The sequence below is a fragment of the Mustela nigripes genome, chromosome 16 (assembly GCF_022355385.1).
Source record: "Mustela nigripes isolate SB6536 chromosome 16, MUSNIG.SB6536, whole genome shotgun sequence".
Classification (NCBI taxonomy): domain Eukaryota; kingdom Metazoa; phylum Chordata; class Mammalia; order Carnivora; family Mustelidae; genus Mustela; species Mustela nigripes.
In genome coordinates this window covers 33,818,443-33,834,395 of record NC_081572.1, presented here as the reverse complement: position 1 = coordinate 33,834,395, position 15,953 = coordinate 33,818,443, and the positions used below count along the sequence as shown (strand labels likewise).

Below are 15,953 nucleotides of genomic sequence, written 5' to 3'. Positions count from 1 at the left end.
TCTATACTTCATATGTGCAGCTGCAAATATTAACAGCAAGGGTCCCAGAAATACGAAAAGATAAATTAAAAGTTCGAACTTAGTAGAGCTGTTTCATAATTAGATAACTTCTTTGTGATCTTGTCATATTTCACAATTCATTTAATAAGACCTTAGACACCTCTATATTTCTTTGGAACTAAGGCATCGATCAGCATTATTTAGGAAGTGGCATAGAAATGGAAATACCTTAAGAAAAAGGGGACACTGATATTGTGCTTGAGGACATGCTGACCAGAACCAGTCAGGTAATGGACCTGCTTTGGCAGTTGATACAAAGTAACCAAGGGCCAACGGTTGCTGAAGAATATTAGTTACTTCATCATGAGATTCTGTTGAAAGTAGCCGATCAGTACCCTGACCCTTAAAGAGAGAAAATTAAAAGTATATTAATTCATTTGATACACGTTGGCACTAGATATACAGAATGATTTATGGCAGTCTATCTTATGACATCAACTTAAAAAAAATACTAAAGGATATTGAAAAAAATCAATTGCTATGTACTGAGAAGATCATAATTAGTAACAATATTAAAAGAATGAGTTTTAAGAGTTATATGAGGAAATAAATATACGAACTATTAAGTAAGTTTGTATTATGATGCTAAGCCCATGTTTAGTATGTGTGTTTAAACCTTTCCAGCCAACTGAAAATACAAAATGTTCAATGAAATTCCTAACTTACTTCCTAATTATTCCCTCATCTAATTCCTGATCACCACACCTCAATCCAATAGGTAAATTAAATTTAGCTTTGTTCATCTAACACTATAAAATGCAGTTACTAATGTTTTGGAAAGCACTATGGCAACAGGAAGGGATGGATGACTATCAAGTGATGCTCATATCCTTTAGATTAGTTCATGTATTTCTTGGCATTTGCGTTAAGGAAATAAATAAGAAGAAAATGATATGCAAGGAAATGTTCACTGCAACATAGTAACAAAAAAATAAGATACTTAAATATCCAACATTTTGGGAATGATAAAACAATTACAGGAGAACGTTAAAAAGCTCATTATACTTCAATTTATATGTACTGAAAAGTTAGAATATAAATACATGTGAAAGAAAAGTAATCTGCTAAAAGTAAAAAACAATTTTATTAAAGTAGTGAGATTACTGGTGCTATTCTATATACATATTTTTTTCAATAATCTCATTTTTTTCCCCAAGTTTTTGTGGGTTTTTAAATTTTTATGTAATCTCTACACCCAACGTGGGGCTCAAATTTAAAACCCCCAAATCAAGAGTTGCATACTTTACCAGCTGACACAACAGGCACTATAATAATCTCACTTCTGTCCAGGTTTAAAAAAAGAGGGGAAGGAAAGGATCTAAGGTAAAACTGGAGAAAGATCCTTATTATAAAAGGGCAGATTCTAAACATGTGCATTCTATAACAATCAAATAACCACTATATATAATTTCACTCAAATAAAAATGTTATTCAAATGAAGCCCCATTAGTTTTGAGTTCAAATAGAAGGACAAGACAACCTGCTTCCCAAATGTTGAAAATTAACATAGAGAAAAGAAGGAAGATAGTCAGTGTTTCCTCTGTTCTTAGGAGAAAATCAGTATTTTTTTCTTTAGAGATCACAAGTAGGCAGAGAGGCAGGCAGAGAGAGAGGGAGAAGCAGGTTCCCTCCTGAGCAGAGAGCCTGATGTGGGGCTGGATCCCAGGACTCCGAGATCATGACCTGAGCCGAAGGCAGAGTCTTAACCCACAGAGCCACCCAGGTGCCCCGATAATCAGTATCTCTATTACGTTCCTCCAAAAAAGTCCTGATATGAAGGGCAGCTCTTACAGCATATACTAATTTGCAGATAACCTGATGCTCTACCTGATTAGAAGGTACGATAAAGTGGCAGGAAAATTACAAAAGTAGTACTAAAGCCAAGTAGTCTAGAAAACAAAGTCAGGGACAGAAGAACCTTGAGAGACTCTCTTTATAATGCATAATTCAAAATAATACATCTGTATGACAGAAGTGTAAGAATGTACTATTAATCTCACTTCTTGCTAATTTCCAAGGGAAAAATAGTGTTTTAGCTCATGTATCAACCCATTAATAAGTTAATGAATGACAGACTAAACTTTTGTAACAGGGTTACCTTGCCAGCATCACCTCCATGGGGGTAATGAGATCCTGGAGAATGTACAGGAGACCCCGTTGGAGATGCAGGAAGAATATTAATGATATCAGGATCAAGATCATCTCCTGTGTCTAACAAATCAAAGATACCCATTCCATCTGCTCCATCTACATAGAGAAAGAAAAATAAATAAATCCTCCATTTTTCACATCCCGCGGTCACGTAGGAGGGTTAAAATAAATTAATGAATTTTAACCAAAATGGGTTAATTTAATTAACATCTACTGAATGTCTACCATGTGCCAGGTACTGTTTTAGGAGCCATATAAACAATTATACATTGTAAACAAGCATGTGGTAGTGTGAATAATGCCCTCCCCCCCAAGATGTCCACATCCTAATCCCAGGAATGTGTGAATATGTTACCATAAAGAACTCTGCAGATGTGATCAAGCTAAGGATCTTGAGATGGGGAGATTATTCTGGATTATCCAGGTGGGTCCAATGTAATCACAGGGGTCCTAATAAGAGGGAGGCAGTAGGGTTAGAGTCAGTGATGGAGATGTGATGATGCTACACTGCTGCTGCTGAGGATGGAAGAATGGTCCATGAGCAAGAGGTGCAGGTGGTCTCTAGAAGTTAGCAAAGGCAGAGAAACAGATTCTCCCTTAGAGCTTCCAGAAAGAACCAACCTTGCAGACACACTGACTTTAGCCCAGTTAAGACTGATTTTAAACTTCTGATCTCCAGAACTGTAACATAATAAACATGTGATGTTTAAAGCTACTAAGCATGCATCAATTTGCTACAGCAGCAACAGCAAATGAATACAAAACAAATATGCTAGAAATGAAAATGTACTTAAAGTGGAACTATGCACAATAGTCTAATTATTATGTAAAATATATTCAAGTTATTGTGTAACACACTGAAAGAAGAAAATAAATATTCCTTATAGGTTTGTTTTTTTTTTTTTGAGATTTATTTATTTGACAGAGAGAGTCGGGGGAGTGCAGAGGGACAGTAACTCAAACAGACTCCGTGCTGAGCAGAGAGCCTGACATGGGGCTGGATCCCAGGACCCTGAGATCACGATGTGAGCTGAAATTGAGAGGGACGCTCAAATGACTGAGCCACCCAGGTGCCCCCTACTTGTGACTTTAGAGATGTGCCATTTTCTAAGGTACCTCAGAGCAACAATGGAATACCATTTATTTTCTCTTCTAATAAAATGTAATCTGTAAATTTATCTGTAACAATTATTTCCTACTATGGCAGTTTATATAAATCTGGCAAATCAATTTAGAAAGGAATATAAAATGTGCTGCCAAGTTTATGGTCTATGCACAGGTAGCAAGCAGCACAGACAAAAACCTGTGCATTTTATGATCAATTGTTGCCTTTTAAAATAAGTAAATATTTATGAGATAATTCACAGCACTAGTTCCAATATCAGTAAGGTAAAAGAATGGTTGTATTAGTTTCCTATTGTCTTTTTAACCAGTTATCACAAACTTACTGACTCAAAACAACACACCTTCATTCTCTTACAGTTCTGGGGTCCAAAAGTCCAAAATCAGTTTTACTGGGCTGAAATCAAAGTACTGGTCATTAGGTCAAAATCGGGAACCAGGAGGCCTATGTTCTTTCTGGAGGCTCCAGGGGAAATCTGTTTTCTTCTCTTTTCCAGCATTTAGCACTACATTCCTTGCATTCCTTGGCTCATGGTCCCTTCCTCCATCTTCAAAGTCAGCAGCACAGCATCATTTCTCTGACTTTTCTTCCCTCCATTTCCATCATGTGACTTTCTCCTCTTTTGTGCATCTTCAAATTTCCCTTTACTTCCCTTTATAAGGATACATGTGAATGCATTTAGTGCCCACCTGCATAACCCAGGATAACCTCTCCATCTCAAAATCTTTAACTTAATCACATATGCAAAGTCTTTTTTGGTCATCTAAGGTTAACATTCATAGGTTTCAGAAACATTTACCGGACAAGGATAGGATTGGGGAGGCACTCTTCAGCCTAAAATCAGCCACAAGCATCAAGACTTATTTTATATTTGCAAACCTTTAAAGAACAATTCACCTACCATTGTTGGGATTAAAAGCTAAGTCCAAATTTTCAGTGGTATAAGTAGCTGAAGCTACTTGCACAGAAGCAGAAGTAGGGAACACAAGTATATGAGTACATGATGTATCCTGTGGGGTACTTAGCTGAGATGTCTGCATGTTTAGAGTGGTGCTTCTTCCAAATACGGAACCAGTTGACACAGAATCTGAAAATAAAGATAATTTATTTTTTCTTCCAATAAAAAAAGAATCACCTTTATGTAATACTAGAAACACAAGCACATGAAGAAATAAATCTGACATAAACTAAGGATAGCTACCTGGCATAATAACAAAAGAGCCTTGGGGTTCCATTGCTACCAAACAAGCACTGAGAATGCTGGGAGAGTCTGCAGCAGATATACCACACATTCTACACATGTCTTTGAGCCTTTTACTTAGAGATTGCAAGTTTCGACGACTCAGCAAGCTGCTCCAATCTGTGGGTATCAACAGTTTAAAAAAAAAAAATCAAAATTAACAGCACTGTTAAGCCCTCTAAAACCAAAGTTAAAACACAGTCCTTTTAAAGTTAATGAATTCCTCATAATAGGAGTAATCAAGCCAAAAATCTCTTCTTGCTGCTGTTACTCAATATCCTTTATCCCCCTAACTTTAATGTGTATCAACATCAATTAGTATCTGTTAAACAGGGGATGAGCTGAATAATAAGCAGAAAGAGGAAAAATGGAAGACAAATAAGAACAGTAGTAATAATACTGGTATTAAAGTCAAAATATAGTAAAATGTCCTTTTAAACTTGGAATTAGGCCATTTGTGACCTAGACATATGTGATTACTCTTTTAAGACAAAAAACTAGGGGCGCCTGGGTGGCTCAGTGGGTTAAGCTGCTGCCTTCGGCTCAGGTCATGATCTCAGGGTCCTGGGATCGAGTCCCGCATTGGGCTCTCTGCTCAGCAGGGAGCCTGCTTCCTTCTCTCTCTCTGCCTGCCTCTCAGTGTACTTGTAATTTCTCTCTGTCAAATAAATAAATAAAATCTTAATAAATAAATAAATAAATTTAAAAAAAAAGAAAGACAAAAAACTAGTTTTTATAACCTCTGCATTTTATTCAGTACATATATATCTAGATGTAGTATGATAGTGTATTAATTAACATAAAACAGAAGTTGAAGTATTTGACAAAGCACAACTTTACCTTTCAGTTCTCCATGACCAATCCTTCCTAAGCGGCCAATTACAACTCGCCACGGTAATGAACTCATTTGTACAAGTCCTAAGCACCATTCCCAAAGCTTCTGTAGACCAAACCTCCTAGCAGATCCTTTTTTCCGACGAGCCCTGATGTAAGTAAATAGATAATTGTGTATTTTAAAATTCATATGAGAACATTTTAAAAGAGCTCAAATTTGGTGCAAAACTAGCCCCTTAATTTTAATGCTTGACACTTTTTATTTAAGTCCTAAGCAAGAATATACATAAAACCATAGGTTTTGCATGCTACTTGTGTTTTTCATAAAACACACTAAAACAGATTCTAAACTTAAAAAGACACTGTCCATGAACCACCAAAATTCATCATAAACACTGTTCTACACCAGAGACTGGCAAACTTTTTCCCTAAAGGGCCAATACAGTAAACTTTCCAGGCCATCAAGATTCTGTTGTGACAAAAATTCTACTCTATAGCATGAAGGCAGCTACACATAATACTTAAATTTGTTTAGCCAGATTTGGCCCACAGGCTATGGTGTGCCAACCCTTGCTCTATACTTTAAATTGAAGAATATTAAACAAAATACTATACTTCTCAGACCAAACAACACTGCTGTGTTTTCTGCATGCATGTGCTTTATTAGGCAAGTACATGACCTAAGCACTCTGTGGCTGAGTAATGGTGACTATGATTTACTGAGTACTTAATATATAGCAATCATTATGCCCAGTCAATTTACATGTAATACCTCATTTCAGCCTAACAAACCCTATGAGGCAGATAAAATTATTCAACCAGTTTTACAGAGAAGCAAGCTGAAGCTCAGCTAGCTAACCTGATTTTCTCAAGATCACATACCCAGTAAGTAGAATTGGGATTTGAACCCAGGTCACCACAACTCTGTGGAGTTGGACCTTTTAACTATTACCTTACTTCTACTTTGAGTAAAATGTCAGTACTGTCTTTGTATTGGAAAGGTGATTTATTCGTTCTCTACTCTTTCTCATCCTTCATAGATAAGCATAATATTTCCAAAATTCACCTAATGAGCATTTTAAAAAATCAAAATTGTTTCAAGGAAATAAGGTATGAAGTATTTCTTAAAGGTTTATTAAAAATGGTCAATAAATCTTTATAACCAATAAAATAAAATTAATGTTTATATATTCTTCAGCACCACTATAACCTAATATTCATTAAACATTTCTGCATATAATTAACTTCTGAACTTAAAGAAACTGATCTTTATATAATAAAAAAAAATAAGGGCTGGAACCAAACCTCAAAATTGAACATTACTTCATGAACTTGCCTTTCAGTTTCACTACCCTTGGAACATGTTACTAGAAATGTCTATTAGATTTTAAGTTATAAGTTAATGTAAGTTATAGGTTGTAAGTTAATATGAGGCTTACCTGCTGTGATCTATAACAGCCCTCATAAATAAGTATGACAGCTAATTACCACTAAGAAGAATTCTAAAAACAAGGCCACCATTTTCAGAAAATATTCCAACATTTAAAAGGAACATTTTCAGTCAACAATTTTAGTAAAGGAGGTTAACTCAATTAATTCGGGACTGTACTTCAGATGGCACTTGAGAGAAGTAAATGCTATAGGACGCTCTTTTTTAAATGAAGAGGGCTCTCTCATTCCATTCTTTAAAATTTCTTAGGCTGAAATTATTGCCTCAGACTTCATTACATAGAATTGAGACTTTAATCTCTTTTGTCTGTGTAACAAAGATCACTCCCAATTATTTCTAATTCTAATCATACAATATATTCACCACCCCAAAAAGTGAAAAACACCCACAATCTCAAAACTTAATGTACATGACCCTCCAAACAGTTTCCTATTCATTAAAAATGAAACATTGTGTGTGTTAGAGAATTTCTTTAAATGGATGATACAGTGATACACTTAAGGAAACAGAGGTACCTATTTGGGACATCGATGTTAATGATACAAGTTTCTAAAAGTTCTCCATATAGATCTGTACAAGATGCAAGAATCCATCTTTGATCATGTGATAAACAGTAGCCCACGAAAAGAACATTGTATTTCTGTCCAGCTTCTCCAAATGTTTCTCCTAGCTCTGTCTGTTTATCCTTCACTGGAGCCAGAATAAAAGGAGGTGTATAAAGTCGAATACACTCTGGTCTCTGTAAAATAAAAAATTAAGGTACTATGGTACTACACAATCATAAAAAAATATATATTTTTTAAAGATTTTATTTATTTATTTGACAGAGAGAAATCACAAGTAGTCAGAGAGGCAGGCAGAGAGAGAGAGAGGAGGAAGCAGGCTCCCCGCTGAGCAGAGAGCCCCACGCGGGACTCGATCCCAGGACCCTGAGATCATGACCCGAGCCGAAACCAGCGGCTTAACCCACTGAGCCATGCAGGCGCCCCCATAAAAAAATATTTTATTGAAAATGTGATATATTATCTCTACCCAATTGTAAGATAATTGGAAAATGAGAACTAAACAGAGAACTGCACTTAGTTCTGTATAAAATCATAAAATGTATAGTCAGTCAATAACTAGTCATAGAAAACACACTTACATCAGGACTCTTAAGAGCAGTTTCCATGGCTAACCCTGGACCAAAGCCAGTCAATGTTTTCACGTTGGTTGATGTTGGAAGTGGTCTCCGACACTGGGTGAAGGCCGAAAAAGCCAGGGATTTTAAATGCTGGGTATAGATTTGTCTATCTTCGTGTTTCACAGGTTGCAACAGGTACTGACAAGGAACAATCTAAGAATTATAGGCAAATATTACAAAGGTTAAACTTCCAAAACTAAAAATAAAAAGAATCATGGGTCTAAAACTCTAAAAACGTTTACTATAAAATTTAAATGTAATTAAAACTATATTCTAAAGAATTTTCTTATTATATAGGTTTTTAATAATTTTACTAACAGTTTATGTAAAAACCTTTTAAATTTCTACATGGCACTTAATTAATATTGCCATTGATTAGTCCTACTAGCGTCTGTAAAGAAATAATTCAGAATCTCTGCAAGCAAGTTAATATCATTAATTTTTTTCTTTTTTTTATTTTTAAAAAAGAGTTGTTGATTTTGAGACTGCGCAAGAGCACGTGTGAGTGGCAGGAAGGGTGGAGGGAGAGAGAATCCTCAGGAAGATGCCCTACTGAGCACAAAGCCCGACAAGGAGCTCAATCCCAGGATCCTGAGATCATAATCTGAACTCTTGCAATCAAGAATAAGGCACTTAACCAACTGAGCTTCCCAGCCCGGACCAATGCAGGGCTTAAACTCATGACCCTGAGATCAAGACATGAGCTAAGATCAAGAGTCACAAGCTTAACCAACTGACCCACCCTAGCACCCTAAAATCATTAATTTCTACTTTTACTTGCAATCTATCTTATTTAGAACTCTAGTTTATATAGATCCATGCTCTGGTCTTCTATTTAAGCTTATGAATTTAAAAACTGGTTTATAAAAATTACACAAGAGAAATATTTAATGTACTTAAATGCAATCTTTCTATCTTCGTTATTATTGTGGTATGATTGTTAAGTTTTTTTTTTTTTTAAGATTTTATTTATTTATTTGACACAGAGACAGACTGAGAGAGGAGAGAGGAACATAAGCAGAGGGCGGTGGGAGAGGGAGAAGCAGGGAGCCCAATGTGGGGCTTGATCCCAGGACCCTGGGATCATGGCCTGAGCCAAAGACAGACACTTAATGACTGAGCCACCTAGGCACCCCTATGTTTATCTTTTATAAAATCCCTTAAGATTCTATTATCATATCTCTTAAAGTGAAATATAACAGAACCTGGCTTTAAAAAAAATAAAAACCAATTTTGATACTAAATAGTATTTCTGAAACTTCTGTCTACATCAAACTGTTTTATATAAATTTAATTTGCAAAAGTGATCATTCTTACCTGTACAGAAACAGTATTTTTAATATGAGGAGGAAGAGTTTGGACCATTTCCAGAAAGCATCGAAGTAGCCCCAAAGTCCATACATTAGAAGAATTAGTGCTCTCATCTTTATTTTCATAGGTAAAAGGATCAATTATATAAACAACAATTGCAGGTGGATAAGTGATTGCATGTGAATCACCATCTGTGGGGATACCCACTTTATCCCGATCCATTGTGCTAAAATTTAAGGTAGAAATACAGAGTTAGGAAAAAAGTTGTACCATTAGTTTCTGAGGTAGTATCAAAAAGCAGGTTCTTAATAACCTCCCCTCTTTTTCTGGTGGGGGGTGTCATCTCTTTCTCTCCAAATAGAATAGTAAGTAATTTGTAAGTAACAAATACCCTTACATTAAGAGGGCTTGTATTAAAAAGGGGAATAGAATTTCTAAAACCACAGAATATCCAGAAACACTAGAAAGCTTAGTGCTTAAGTAATAAAACTGAGACAAAGATAGGTTATCAGCTGCTAAATCACAAGGCAGAGCTAGTCCAGAAAGAAACCAGGTTTTCAGACTTAGTCAATATCTATTACATTAATAGCCTATACATATTCATTTCACACTTCATAACTTTAATAATGCACAAGCTTCATTCCTGGATGGTGATATGATTTTCTTAAACTCCAAATCTATTTAGATGTTAAAGATGAATGCATCAATCTGGGTAAATAGTTTGTTTTTACTCACATAAATAAGTTTAACTTTGAGCAAAATGCATCTGGGTAGCTGAAAGATATTACCAAGCTCATGTTAATCTAACCTATAAATCAAAAAGGAAGCTTACTCAATACCTTCATCATAAAAGGAATAAAGAGCTGCAATCATCATACGTGTTTGAAAACATTGTATAGAGCATTTAGTGTACATTATTGTCCTACTGCTTCCATTTTACAGATAACATGCTCAGAAAGTCAGACAACATTCCTAAAGTCACATAGCCAGTAAACAGCAGAGCTAAGATTCAAATCTCTGTATGGTTCTTAATAAGCTCTGAACAGACTGGTTCAGTAGTGACTTCTAAATCAAGGTAGTGATTTGCAAAGGAAAATGTACTTAACAGTCATGTCACAGAACATATTCAAACATCACAACATAGTTGAACTAAATGGTTTTCAAGGTCTTAATAACCACGATGAGATTTTAGGATTCTATGCTAAGACTTTATGAAGAGTCTACATTATAAAGATAAAATAATCAATTTTACAAAAACTAAAATAATTAATTATAAAACAAAAATTAAAAATTTTCAAGGATAAGATCAAAAAACTCTCCATGTTCATTCACGAGGATTACCTCAGACAGAAAGAACCATAATATATTTACATTTTTGCAAAGAATAGTATATTCAAAGGTACCTTTCAGACACATCTGGATGAGGCTGAGTGGGAAGTGAAGATGATTCTCCAGAAATCCCAGCTGTTTGTAGAGCTGATGACTGTTGCCCTCCTAGCTGGCCACTCTGAACTGTACTTGCTTGTGTAGACATAGATCCTGTAGCACTACTGTTTATACTGCCAAAGGGTGGAAATGAAGGTAGTTTATTTGATGATACTCCACTATTCAAGTTGGAGGATGATGAAGATGAAGTTGAAGTTGTGGTCAAAGTTGAATTAGCTGTGGCAACCGAAGAAGACATGGTAACCCCTGATGTCATTGTCATAGTACTACTTGCTGCAGATGCTAGGGTGGCAGATGGAGTATTAGCATTTCCAGTACTTGTCATCTGAGGTGGAGTAATCAAAGACTGACTTGTAGGGGCAACTAAATTTGGTTGGGAAAGTAGAGAGCTGTCCAAAGGCTGGGAAGCAAGATAAGGACCTAAAGATAACAAAAACAGGCAGGATATTTAATTCTTTATTAAGATTGGCTCTTTTCTTATTCTACTATATGAATAATAATCTAGGTAATGCTTTTACCCTCCCTTAGTTGCATGCTAACAATGTAGCAGATACAAGCTTCTTATTTTGCCCAGAAACTGAAGAAACAAATTTTAAATGGAACTGAAAAAGTAAACAGCATTTTCATACAAAATAAACAGGTCCCATTAAAGTATAACAAAATTATATTTACTAGACATCATTAAATGATTGAAAATAATATCTAGCAAATTTTTATTAAACAATTCAAAGGTTCCTAAATCACAACCTGAATAAATATTGCCTAAACTGAGAGCTAACTAGATAAAAAATGAAAAATGTTATCATGGGGTTCATATTATAGAGATGCCTAAGGAGGGTCAATATTTTGGTTCTGTGTTTCTTTGGATTAAGTCTACTAAAGTCCATCAATATTTAATTCAATGTTAATTCAAGGGTGTTAAAAGCAAGTCTTAAATAGTTGTCATTTTCTTAGTTCCAACAAAGAACTGTTTCTTAATGTTGCAGAAGTAACTACAAGTTATTTCATCTCTAAACCATTAAGAAATCAAAAATTTTAAAGTGAATAAGCTTAATTAAAAACACAGATTCATCAGATCCCACAGAAGTATAATTGTTTATACCCACAATTTCTTCTTACCTGATGGGATCCCTATTTTATGATCAGCAAACTTCTCCTGTCAACCGTCAGACAGTAAATATTTTAGGTTTTGTGGGTCACACAGTCTGTCTCAACTATTCAGCTCTAATCATATAGCTCAAAAGCAGCCACAGAGAATATGTAAATAAGTGAGCAGGGCTGGGTTCCAATAAAATTTTATTCACAAAAACAGCAGATAAACTAGGCCATATTTTGCAACCACTGGTTTTAATAAAAAAAAATACAAATTCAATACCTAGGTCATATCTGCAGACTTGTGCATAAAGCTTGAGTTTAGAAAATGCCTCATTGTTACCATCAGCTGCCTGAGAAAACCATTCTGCTACCAACTTTTCTGATAGTTTCTTTGATGCAGTAGATCCAACTTTCATGATTCCATCTGTCAACAGTCGAGAAATAGGTCTGTGTTGACCTAATCGACAGGACTACAGATATACATACAGAAAGGAGAATTAGTGAATTTATTATAGTATCTGAGTATGCATTATAAAATAAGCACTTAAGTTATTTATTTTTTAAAAGCTGTATTTCTAAGTAATCTCTATACCCAATATGGGACTTGAACTCACAACCCCGAGATCAAGAGTCTCATGCTATACCAACTGAGTCAGACAGGTGTCCCAGGCATTTAAGCTACTTAAACTAAGCCTTACAATTTATAATTAACATTTGAGATAAAAATATCACATGAAATGGTACATCTTTTTCTTTTATACATTAGAAATCCATTAAAAATTTTTTTTCAAAATTAAACTATCTCCAATGAAATACAACACCTAAATAATAATGGCACAAGGACCATGTGGTATGAACAATGAAAACTTACAGAATTCAGATCTAAGTGAGCAAAAATATGCACATATATTCAAGTCAAAACAAAATAAAAATTGTTCTATGAATATAGTATGTATTTGTTAGCTCACTAATTCTGTGGGCCACTGATGTTTATTACAAGAAGCCTGATATCAAATAAGTTTGTAATACTAAATCAAGAAAATTCAGACAGAGGATTTCTTTTTTCTTTTCTTTTTTTTTTTTTAAAGTAGGCTCCACACCCAAGGTGGGGCTTGACTTCACAACCCTGAGATCAAGAGTCAAAAGTTCCACCAACTGAGCCAGCTAGGCACCCTTAGACAGAGGATTTCTTCATTGTTAAGACTTTCAAAGGCTTGAAAAAAAAGGAACAAAAAAAAAAAAAAGAAAAAAAAACCTTTCAAAGGCTTTAATAATCCAGTATGAATAGCGAATCTCTTAGTAATGTAAGACATGTTTCCCCAAGCCTGTTTAACTATGGAATTTTTTCTGGAGAGATTTTGCAGAACTAGTAGTTCTAAGTAACACTCTTTAGGAAATATTTATTTCCCAAATCTACAGGGCAAATACCTTGTAATTAAGTAGAATATTTATAAGGAGCTAAACCAGCACAAATTAACAACTCAGGCTGTAGAAGAAATTAAATTTTAAAGACTGGATTTTTAAGCATTTACGGGGAAAGGAAAATATAATGAAGTTAAGACTTTATGTCCTGAAGCACTTAAAATCTGTAATCACTGCACTCAGTGATAGATACAACATCAGAATTATAACATCAGCTAAAAATTTAAAAGATCAGTCAATAATTTTAGAATGATATAGCTCATAGAGAACTCAAGCACAGCTTTACTTTATGAAAGTGAGGCCTAGTGTCAGCACCTGAGTTCCTAGAGAATCATGTCCAGAATTTTTATAAATGTAATTTCTTTCCTGGCTACTTAATAATGCAACCCTTTATTTAAATTTAAAAAAAAAAAGATAATCTGAAATGACATATATATGTCCTCAATGGTTTTTCCCCAATACAGCAATTTCTACTGTAACCAAAGTACACCCATCTAACAAACAGTCCAGGTGTCAAATACTGTAAAGAATATAATTGGCTAGCATGAGAACTACATGACTAGTTTCACATCATTATGTCTCTGTCCAATCAACTGAACTGCCCAGTATTTGTATGTAAGTATACAAATTATGGTTTTAAAATGCTACTTCTTTTTATTTTTTTTTTAAGTTTTTAATTTATTTAAGAGAGAGCAAGAGCATACTCACGTGCTCAAGAGACAGCGAGAGGGGCAGAGGAAGAGGGAGAAGCAGACTCCTCCCCAGAATGCTACCTCTTTTTAAACACCTACCTCATATATTGCAGTGAGGTCTCTAAAAAAGCTTTTGGCTCCATTTAACAAGGCTTCATTTTCTGGACATAATACAACATAGGCTATATCTCTTTGAGATCCATAGGGTTCCAGCATAAGTCTCTCCCAATAAGGGAGGGCAAATGGAGAAAGCACCAGAAAATCATAATCATAACCCAACAAAAACGTAGGGATTGGCAGTGGTTCTGGGGACTCATCAGTTCCTAAATAAGAAAAGCATATTTTAAGAAAATATTTTAAAGCAGTCATATGTCTTCCTTTTATTTAAAAGTCAAAGTTACTGAAATCATTAGCAAAAATATTTGATCAAAGACAAAAATATCTAAAGCCAATCAATGTCTGAGACTTTTCCACAGTTAGGAATTTGCTAAATGGTCTTTAGGAAACATATGACCTATACCATCATTTAATTTTAAGAAAAATTAATTCAGATGAAAAGTTAGAAGTACAATAGAAAACATGGGAGGGGAATTATATTTTTTATAAATTTGGACTGGGGAAAGCCTTTCTATGCATAACATAAAACCTGTCCATCTAAAAGCTGATCAATCTGACTATATAAATTTTAAAATTTGGCAAAAAAGAACATTATAAAAGAGCCAAATAATTAACAACAAATTGGAAAAAGGATCTGTAATGCATATGACAAAAAGTTAAATTCCTTACCATATAAAGGGAACATATAAATCCCTAAGAAAATAATCAGCAACCTAACAGAAAAATGGGTAAAGGATATGAACTAAGTTTATAGAAATAGAAATACCTTACATATAAAAGACTGCTCAATCTCATTAAGAGAAAGCAATTTAAAATAATTAATGGTGAAAAATTATAACATTTACTATGTGCTAGACACTGTTGAAAGATCTTTACACATGCTAACTTTACACATATTAACTCATTTAACCCTCACAAAACCACAGAAGGCAGATACTAATATTAACCTCATTTTAGAAAACTGGAATGAAAAAGTTAAGCAACTTGTCCAGAATCACTTAAGAAATGATAGACATGGGATTAGAGACCAGGAAACCTACTTTTAGGGTCTGTACTGTGTTATTTCTCCAGCTATAATAAAACCACCATTTTCACCCATCTACTCAGCAAGGGTTTGCAGAACAGGCATTTTGCTGGAGGAGTTTAAATTGGTATACAGAGAGTAATTTGGAAACATTAAACAACAACAACAAAACACACAATCTTTATAACACAATCTTTAAGCCAGAAACTTGTGCATTACAGAAAAACAGTTGTGATGGCAATGACAGAAACAATATGTATGTCCATAAACAGCAGACTGGTAAAATAATACCACAGGATCCCGTTAAAAATAAAGAAAGATAGCTCTGTATGTACTGGTCAGTAAGGTGCAGAACTGTGCATGTGCATGCGTGTGTGTGTACACTATTTGGTTTTTAAAAGAATGTAAAAACATAATTAACCTGCATTTTTCACTAAATGTCAAGCTTTTAATGATCATTATTTAGCCGTTAATAAAAGAAGGACAATGAAATATGAGCAAATCTACTACCTCTGTACTTAATGCATTCTAAAACCATACATGAAAGTCAAACATTTCAATGTTAAAAACTATTATTTAAAAAAAAACTATTATTACATATATATTTTTTTTTGCAGGGGGGTGGAGAACGAGAGAGGGAGCACAAGCAGAGGGGAGAGAGAGAGAAACAGCTCCCTGCTGAGCAAGCAGCCCAATCGCAGGGCTCAATCTGAGAACCCTGGAATCACGACATGACCTGAAGGCAGATGCTTAACTGACTGAGCCACCCAAGCACCTCCCAAATATATATATATATATATATATA

At 34.7% G+C, this 15,953-nt stretch overlaps 1 protein-coding gene across 2 annotated transcripts in view; it reads right to left on the bottom strand.

Annotated features, from left to right (window-relative positions):
* The window catches only part of MED13 (mediator complex subunit 13), a 103,717-nt gene that overhangs the window by 6,836 nt on the left and 80,928 nt on the right, over positions 1–15,953 (bottom strand). Inside the window, exons 18-28 of one of the 2 annotated variants that reach the window (XM_059379251.1) lie at positions 14,107–14,330; positions 12,174–12,363; positions 10,756–11,218; positions 9,359–9,578; positions 8,003–8,194; positions 7,374–7,597; positions 5,415–5,557; positions 4,536–4,694; positions 4,236–4,421; positions 2,159–2,307; positions 229–402 (exon numbers count right to left, since the gene is read on the bottom strand). In XM_059379251.1, coding sequence (XP_059235234.1) covers positions 229–402; positions 2,159–2,307; positions 4,236–4,421; positions 4,536–4,694; positions 5,415–5,557; positions 7,374–7,597; positions 8,003–8,194; positions 9,359–9,578; positions 10,756–11,218; positions 12,174–12,363; positions 14,107–14,330 — 2,324 coding nt within the window. Of the gene's footprint in view, positions 1–228; positions 403–2,158; positions 2,308–2,604; positions 2,662–4,235; positions 4,422–4,535; positions 4,695–5,414; positions 5,558–7,373; positions 7,598–8,002; positions 8,195–9,358; positions 9,579–10,755; positions 11,219–12,173; positions 12,364–14,106; positions 14,331–15,953 lie in introns of those variants that run through there. The other variant, XM_059379252.1, reaches the window with a different exon arrangement.